We start from the raw sequence: 9,267 nt of genomic DNA, 5'->3' as shown, positions 1-9,267 counted from the left end.
ATGAGCACCATTGTGTAACTTGCTGAAATTGTTTATTGTAATTAATGGTTATGCAAATCGTGACAACATAGAGGTATTTTGTGAAGTCTTTTATATGGCTTGGAGAGGAACTCAACCTCTATCATGTATTGTACAGTAGAGTGTAACTGACAGCTGATGCATTGATGCTTTTTCTTTTATATATATAGAGGCTTTGCTGATCAGATGAGCAGGGTGGAAATTTAATGAAATTGGTACTCTAAAATGGATTCATTGGTCAAACATTTCTTAAAGTATTAAGATGCAAATTATTTGCATGCTATACCCTAGACTCTATACCATAGGTATAGTGTTTCTGTCCCTGTCTAACACAAGTAAATTGCTTGTCAGTGGTAATTTAGTCTGCCGTTTTATGCAAAATTAACATTGCAGCGGTATTGTTACACCAAAGAAAAATTTTAACAGGAATCGGTTTTGTACTTTCGATGCTGAGCTTATTATATGTATGTTCAGAGATATTGAGACAGCGTTGAGTATTTGCCTTATAAAAGAAAGTGATCATTGTTTGCAAACGGTATGAGGGCAACAGGTGTACAGTTTCAGGGTTAAGTTTGGCTTACCTGTGGGGTATACTACGAATCTCGATTAGTGGGTTAGCGAGGTATGTTGCGCTCAAAGCCAGGGTATACTGTGACACGAAAGTGGATCTGTTTTAGTGTCACTATATCACCATGGTATCTTATGCTGTCAACCAAACCTGGTCGGGAGGAGGTTATGTGCTAAGTTATAGCTCAAATCGTGTAATCTACCGCCCACTGACCAATCAATCATCTTAAAAACGAAGTTATCTCACATAAGATTCTGTCATATATCTTACAGGTGGAGCTCCGCCTCTACTAACATTTTGGATCTCGATTGCGCATTAATAGTGCTGTGCGTGCAAATATCCCACTATGGACGTGCATACCATACAACAACTGATGACAATTGATTTATTTGATGTTATAGGCTAGACACAAAAAATGACCGCAGTGTAGATCAAGCTATCGCTCATGAATGCGGAAGTAATTGTCTTTAAATAGAGGCGGTCTTGTGCGTCTGCATGTTTCACGATTGGCCAACGTCAGCTGAGCCAGCTGAAAACCTAGTTTGACAAATATCACATAACTGTTATCGTAGTATCACTTAAAGTATACCCCCGAGTCAAGGCTTTGTCAAGCCTCGATATGTCTAACGTGCTTCGTAGTATACCTCACTGAAAAGCTTCTCAAGCCCGAGGTTAGTTTCCACCCAGTTGGCATCTGATGCAGTTATATTATCAATTATAATAACTAATGATGTGTATGTTAAAATGCAAATATTGTTTCTCAGATATGTATTCACAAAATATATCATGGTAATATTTTGAAAAAAATATTGAAATCTGCTAGCACAATGCCACTCACTCCTTATGCCTTCATTGAGCACCTGTAATGTTTGTACTTGCGTCTGATAGATCTGAGAAATTTAGTTTTTGTTTTAAAGGGCAGCTTGAAATGATAATGGGAACAGAAATGATAAGTTACACTCATTAGGAAAAAAATTGGCTTTAGCAATTAAAAAGCAATTGATACTGTGTTGCTGCTAAATTGGGTACAATATTAAAAAGAAACAAGTACAGTATAGTTGTTCAGAAGCTACTTTTGGAGTCTGTGACATTTGTATTTGGAAACAACTGGTGAAACTCCATAAAAGGCTTATTGGATGTATTTGCCATGTTTTTTCCCTCAGTCATTGAGGTCTGAGAAACAAACTTTTAAACGCTTATGATTGCAGTGCTTTGCTATGTTTTCTATTTGGATATTTTAATCATTGTTTACACACCTATCCTTTAAAAAAAAAGTTCTCTAATGATGGTAAAGTAACTTAAAAATAAATGAATTGTAAGCGAGCAGGCCTTTTAATATAAGGCATATTTTGAAATTGAAATGTATTATCAGTATGTATTTGCTCCTTCAGTCTGTCACACTTGTTGGTTGAATTGTTTCTAGAAAGTGATCCTGGACCAACTGCAGTTATGATTTAGGTATCAAGTCTACATACACTGTCCTCAGCTGTTCTTCAGGTTTTTAATAATGTGACTGACCAATGTGACTCAGAAAGCTTACAAATGAATACTTTTAATGAGGAAAAATGTTTTAAGCAGAGCATATTTTAAGAATTATTTTCTTAACTACCCAATGTGGTGAGCCGTGCACTCTTGAAGTGCAATAATGTGATTTTTGTGGCTGTGTAGTTTTGAGCAGTATTTAAATTTATACAGATTGATGTGTTGCGTAGATGCAGACGGGGCTTTATCATCGTAAGAGAACTTGTATGGGTCGATTTTTGGGAGGCCGCATGCCAAAAGTTTGTTTCTTGATTTATTACTTTCATTGGAAGTTTTTGTATTTTCAATACAATAAATGTTTTCCATAATGTGGTCTTCAATGTGTTTTTTAAGCATACAATCCCGTTATGTCTTTGCCAGTCTGTAAAGAGTCTAATTGATCACCGCCTCAGTTACTTGGTTGGAGTGGATGGATACACAAATGTGTTGGCCCATTTAGGTCCCTTCATTACAAAGCACTCAGCATCACTGCAAACATGATCAGTACAGAATTCATCCAGGTCCCTTTTGTTTTGAGTGAAGTCTGATTCAAAATTGAATGAAGATAAGATACTAAGCAGATGTCAAACTACTGCAACTCAGTTTGAGTATGTATTATGAGTATAGGCCTAGGGTCTTCACAAATTGGTGCACATCTAGTGTCAACTACGTACATCTGTCTTGTGACAGTTTTGTGGGTAAAGATGATTGCACCACCAGGGCGTGCATAACTTGGCAGCATTATTTTTGTGATGAGCATTGTTTTAAACGAATTGAGCGTAGCATTGTCCATAGATATACATGAGCACTGTCTAACTTAACGTAGCTGGGTCATTGACTATATTTCTATGTCTATGGACTGAGTAAAAGCAGAGCGGTAGAGGTGGCCTTGGGTAAAGGAGCTGAGAACTTGAAACGAACCAATCAGTTCCTCTGGTAGGCGGGAACTAAAGTCTGCGAAGAGGCGGATTCAAAAAACAAGGAGGGAATTTTAACCTCGAATTCATGGAGTAACATAGGCATGTACTGTTAAAACTTACCACCTTATTATTTAACTCAAGATTTAGTTTAGGAGCAATTGCATATGATGTGTAAATGCAGTCCCGTGTGGGGCGGAGGGGGGTTGTATGCTTGTATGTGGTTTGAATGCTTGAAAACAGCGAGCTAGCTGGATTGCTAAACAGTAGGCCCATCGATTGCGGTTATTACTTTAGCGCTGTGCTAACTGTTTTCTTCTTACCATAGACTCTGCTTCTTAAGGATCAAGTCATGCTTTCTGATACAAACCTGGTATCACAGCTATGCAAAGCGGTGGGCAATGAAGATCCAAGGTAATACAATGTTTTGGAAACAACACTAGTTGCTAACGAAGTTAACTTTCGCTCAGTATTGTTTTTGTCTTGTAGCATTGTGATTATGCTGTCTTCAAAGCAAACCCCGGCAGCAAATTATATTAATGTTACATCTTAACGTATTGCTACTTACATTACACGATGCACAAATCACACCAGCAGACATGCACCCTGGAAGTGTGTTGTTGAATGTTAGATAATGGACTTAAGTATGTGTACTCTCTTGACAGGTCTGTGCAGTCATTGTTGTCCCAAGGAGCTAACCCAAACTCAATTCTTGAAAAGGGTGTCGCGGCCGTACACTTGGCTGTAGGTAAAGAGTCCGAGAAGGGAATCCGCTGCCTGAAGCTTATTCTACAACATGGGGCTGACCCAAATCTCAGGTTAGTCTATGATTTCCATCATTTGTAAAGCGCTACAACACTATGAAAACAGATTTTTGATAACAGGCATTAATTTACCAGTTTATTTCACTATTCTTGTTTAAGAGTTTCTTTTCTTCAGGGCTGGTCACACTTTGTAAGACTAACACAGTACAAACCCATATTATTCTTTTTTACTGTATATCCCCTGCTTTTAAAGTTCTAAGCTGATGGTTATTTTGTGCTAGGCTACATAAGACAATAAAAATGTATTTTCACAGGTCATCTGAAGGGCTCACTCCCCTGCATATTGCTGCTCTGTGGGGCTGTTATCAGAATCTCAAATTACTATTAAAAAATGGTGGCAATCCAAATCTTAAAGACCAGGTAAGATTTCAAAATTCTTTTGAATCTATCTTGTCCATAAATAATTAACACAAGCTGTGAAGGATATGTAGGACACAGTAAGAAGCTAGGAAAATGGAAACAATCATATATGTATTGTTTTCTGGTATTAAGTGTTTGTATTATGCGTAACATGTTTGAAACCTATATGTTTAGGATGGCAACAAAGCTGGTGAACTGGCTGAACAACAGGACAACCGTCGATGTGCTTTGCTTCTCTCAGAACATGAGTGTCAGGCCGTGCAAGCTGAGACTGAGGAGTTTCCCAAGTTCCAATATTGTGAGATACCTCTCCTAATTATGGCACATTTGTTCTGTGGGAAAGCCAACAGACTGTAGTGATCCCATATTGATGTAGTATTTTGGTAGTACATTTGTGTAACACACAATAACTCAGTTTGGCAGTTGCTAGTGTCTCTAAACAATTGTTTGCAATCCTTTCAAATCAGTATAGTATATACCTTTTGGAAAAATTTGATTTTATAATGCATGAAGACAACACAGTTCAAAACCCTTAGAAAACAGGGGTGTGATCACTTTCAATATTTGTTAAAGCACTAAAACCAGGCCAGAACGTTGCATTTCACACTGTTTTTTCTTTTTTTTTCAGCTGTTTACACAGGCCAGGCTGGTAGAGACCGCTCCTACTGTTCTGCCATGGATGAGTACAGCATGGCTTCTCATGGAATGTCCATGCTGAGTGACATGGGGGATGATCCTTTAAGCAGCACACGTAGGTCCTCATCTCTCAACTTCTCAGGAATCGGCGGCAGGCCCAGCTGGCGAGGGCCCAACCGCCTGGAGCTCTCGGACTTCTCTGATCTCCGTGGTCCTCGAGATTCAGTTTTGGATTTTGAGCCACCAGCCGTCCTCTCCAGCACTCGAATGTCTGCTGCGGGCATCAGAGACCACTCCGTCCTGCCAGCTCTTCAGGAAGATGTAGCTTTTCCCGACGGCAGAGCTTTACAATATGAGCGCGTTGGTCATAGGGGCTCTGATGTCCTCCCTCCGCCACGTCAGTCAGCTGTGTATTCCCGCCGCGCCAGCCGCAAAAGTGTCAGCTTCAGAGACGTGGACGAGTACTTCCCTGTTTTCGACGCCGAATCTCCAAGACGATGCCCTGCACAGGAGAGTTCCGAGTCTTGTGATTCTACTGTTGACTTCACCAACTACTCTGAATTCTTTGACACTGAGCGAATGGCTACAGTGTTGCATCATCAGGGCATTGATGTCACGTCCCCTGACCACGTTTTTGTGTTTTCCCGTGACGATGGCAGGACAGAGGAGGACTTTGAAAAGACTGTCCTGGGATGCTGGCCAACTGAACAGGACAGTCAAGACGAAGTGTTCACCCACAATGTCAGGGATCCAAAGAATCGAGTCCAGCCCTTATCCAGTTCAGGGAGCAGCAGCCGCAGTGGGAATAGTCAGTACAGTAGCTGTGACAGTGAAGAATACAAAAGCGCCATTGGGGTCTCGCTATTCAAGAAGAATGAGTCACCGCTGGAGGATGTCCACGGAGGCTCTGAGGAAAACCAATGCAGTCCAGTATGTGCTGTTACAGAACCACATACAGAGCCTAAGAGGGAGTCTTCACATAATGGTGCAGATTGTTGTCAACCAGAGAGACACAGTAGTGGACACACAGGGGCGGGTGCCCTACAGACAGAAAGAGACTCTAGACAGGATAGAGAAAGTGCCTGTGTCAGTGCAGAGTTTACGTGGGAGAAGTCAGCCCCGGTGGCAGAGGTTACAGAAATGATGAGTAATCTCACATGTGAGAGAAGGACGTCAAAATGTGAGGTGTTTTCACAAAGAGGAAAGGAGCCTCAAAGTGAGGATTGTGACGCTGTCATAAGTCCTTTCGTTACTGGCAGGACACGCTCGCGGCTGAGCCGCTGTTCGCAGCAAGCCAGCCAGAGTTCCTCCTCGCTGTCATCCTCTTGCCTCTTTGAAGTGACCCTGCCAACGCCGACGCGCACGCGTCGTCCAACAAGATCACAGGACAGTCCTGCAGACCCGAGGTACACACCAGGTGCCGTTTATCATAACTCGCCCTACTCAGGGGCCAGGTATGGTGAGCCTTCGAACTCCGTCTATTCCCAGAGTCAAGTAGAGACACTGACGGCCGATCAGTGTCCAGCTTCATGCGATGGACTTAGCCAAGCAGATACAGTCATCCTGTCAGACAGTATGGCTGATACTTTTATTCTTGATAAACGAACTTGTGAGAAGTTTACAGGCCCGTTTGGAATCACCAAGGGCAATACGTTGGCAGCTGGTCTTGGAAAGGAGAAAGTATCCAGTGGTGATAAACTCATCACTGATGATCTCTCCAGCTCCAGTGGAAAAGGGTCTAATTGTAAGCCTGGAGGAAGCACTCAGGAGGGTAGCAAAGAGAGCGTGGAGGACTCTTGGATCACAGATTTGGAGTCTCAGACATCGTCCCTGTCCAGTGTTGACACGCCAGAGAAAAATCCCCCTGACACACCAGGCACCGGATGCACCCCCCGGTACAGCATGAGTCGCTTGTCTGGCCACTGCAGGCCCCAATCGCTGGCCAACCTGTCTTACACTCCGGGAGGACGTCCTCATCTAGTAGACGTGGATGAGCCTGTGGAGTACCTCTACACAGACACAGAGGGGGGCCACGAGCTGATCGAGACCCACGTACCGCCCACGGCAAACACGTCCATCAGCTCCAACCTCAGTAGTACTATCAGTGATGAGACGGTGCTGTACGACTGGCGCTCCTTCAAGACGAGCCCGAGCAAAGGGAAGGAGAATGTTAAGCCTGCTGACGATGTGCTCAGTGAATTCAAAGGTTTGACAGACAAGGAGCTCAGGAAGAAGCTGGTCGAGCTGGGAGAAGCCCCTGGTCCCATAACTAACCGGACCCGACCGGTATACATGGAGCGGCTTCGCCGCCTTCAGCAAGAAACCACCAGTCAACCACAGTCCGTCCAAGGAAACACTGGTAAGTGTATCCATATGAATTGTCTTCATTACAATCTCAGTAGAATTGACAGCAAACCATTTTTTTTAAGCTTTGTGAATGGCCAAATTTGCTATATTTTATGTGAGGTACAAAATTTCTTTTTCTCCCCTAATATAGACTATAGCCCTGAGCTCAGAAGGGCTTTGCACACATTTATTTTACCCGACTCCAAAGACGATGAATATGTCCTTTGTCAGCAATTTGACCAACCTGACCAGAATAAGAAGTGGCGAGAAGGTGTCATTAAGTCCAGCTTCAATTATTTGCTCCTTGATCCCAGGTGAGTCCTATTTTAGTATTTCCTGATCTACCACTAGAATGCTATGGAATGTGGAATACAGATTTACCAGGTACAATATTAAATATTCTAAAATAGTTAGATAGTTCCGGTCCTTGATTATGATTGGCTGAATCACGCATGGTGCTTGTGAAATCCAACACAAACTCCGCTGCGCGTTGTGCCTAACAATGCCCCTTAGCTTTTCTAAAATGAGTGGAACCTATGGCCTCTCGGGGCTTATTGCTTAATTTTCTTATCTATGTGTTCTCCTCAGAGTGACAAATAACTTACCCTTCCGAAGTCAAGCCATGACCCCTAAGGAATGTTTCCAGACCTTTGTCAGTGCCATCTTCTATGTTGGCAAGGGCAAGCGCTCTCGCCCATACAGTCATCTGTATGAGGCTTTGGAGTACTACAGAGGAGATAAGACTTCTAAGGTGGGCTGCCCTATTTAAAACCAAAACAAAAAAAATGTGTGTGTGTGTGTGTGTGTGTGTTTTTAATGTTTTTTTTATATTGTAACACTTGACTTGAAAGATGAACAACTGTTGAATTTCATGTCTTAAGATCAATTTGTCTTCCTGTGCTCCAGAAACTCTGCTCGAAGGTTAAGCACATTCTGGACGTGTGGAACGCTGAACATGGCGTGATATCCCTCCACTGTTTCCAGAATGTAATCCCAGTGGAAGCGTTTACCCGGGAGGCGAGCATGGTGGATGCAATCGGTGGGTAAACAAATCACTAACATTTTGTCAGTCTATTCAAAACTTTGCCTACAATGATCAATTTTAATATTCCCTGCACCCTACTTCAACAATTGTTATGTAAGTGTGTTGTTGTGAATTATGAATGTGTGAAACTTTTTGTTCATTATAGTCAGTTGGCAGTCTCCTCTTACAGATTGTTGTAGCTCAGGTAGTAACAGTCTTGTGCTAGCTCATTCCTAATGTCCATTCACATTGATGCATAAATCAGGTGTGAAGATGCTGACCAATCAGAAGCGTGGAGACTATTACGGGGTCGTGTCCACCTGGATGGCGAAGCGTAAACGGGAGCTGGGAGTGCACCTGCTGTACCGGGCCATGCAGATCTTCCTGGCCGAGGGGGAGCGACAGCTGAGACCAGCAGACATCAGGGCGGGCCACTGAACATCCTGAAGAGGCGGCAGTGGTGGGCGCATCGTACCAATAGAGTATAGAGCTGCATTAACAGTGTTACTGAACACTAAGCATCAGATGCATGTTTAAGAAGCATTTTTAATTGAGAAAACCATAGCAGTTATGTGAAAAACAAGGTGGACCACTAGCTTATAGCAACACTGGACACGTCAAACCACAGGAGACAACCCGTGTTCGTAACTTACCAACTACGAAATAAAATGGTACAGTCCTGTGTGAACTCTGCTGCTTGGGGGTGAGCAATATATTAATCACTCCAACCGTCATCTCATAAGTTCATCCAGACTTTTAGATAGAGGAGCAACTAGAGGTGTGAGCACAAGGTGGCACTAGTGTGTAGAAGATTAGACTGAATCTTTTTTTGGACTGATGAAGGAGAAGTTTCATTTTAAGTCACAGTTCAAGGACATTGCTCTGCTGGCCCAGGGCTGTACTGGAATGCATTATTCATCAGCATAAGTCAGACTAGAAATGAAACATGTGAAAACTACTGTACAACTTGTGAGAAAGGTACAGCATGAGATCAAGAAACGAAACATATTCAAGTGAATGTAAATAGCAAACCATTTACAATCTAGTTTTATT

At 42.5% G+C, this 9,267-nt stretch overlaps 1 protein-coding gene across 2 annotated transcripts; it reads left to right on the top strand.

The window, feature by feature from the left end:
- Positions 1-3,006: 3,006 nt before the first annotated feature.
- On the top strand, positions 3,007-8,825 carry ankle1 (ankyrin repeat and LEM domain containing 1). Of its 2 annotated transcripts, none has more exons than XM_042057568.1 (10): positions 3,007-3,126; positions 3,353-3,438; positions 3,690-3,842; positions 4,103-4,208; positions 4,383-4,506; positions 4,837-7,203; positions 7,342-7,504; positions 7,779-7,941; positions 8,097-8,229; positions 8,480-8,825. In XM_042057568.1, the coding sequence occupies exons 2-10, from the start codon at positions 3,377-3,379 to the stop codon at positions 8,650-8,652; spliced, it is 3,444 nt and encodes a 1,147-aa protein (XP_041913502.1). In that variant the 5' UTR covers positions 3,007-3,126; positions 3,353-3,376; the 3' UTR covers positions 8,653-8,825. The 2 variants fall into 2 exon arrangements, with proteins under 2 accessions (XP_041913502.1, XP_041913501.1); XM_042057567.1 differs by lacking the exon at positions 3,007-3,126 and adding an exon at positions 3,149-3,240.
- Positions 8,826-9,267: the final 442 nt, after the last annotated feature.

Source organism: Alosa sapidissima, chromosome 12 (genome assembly GCF_018492685.1).
Source record: "Alosa sapidissima isolate fAloSap1 chromosome 12, fAloSap1.pri, whole genome shotgun sequence".
NCBI lineage: Eukaryota > Metazoa > Chordata > Actinopteri > Clupeiformes > Clupeidae > Alosa > Alosa sapidissima.
This window is presented reverse-complemented; position numbering and strand designations above follow the sequence as displayed.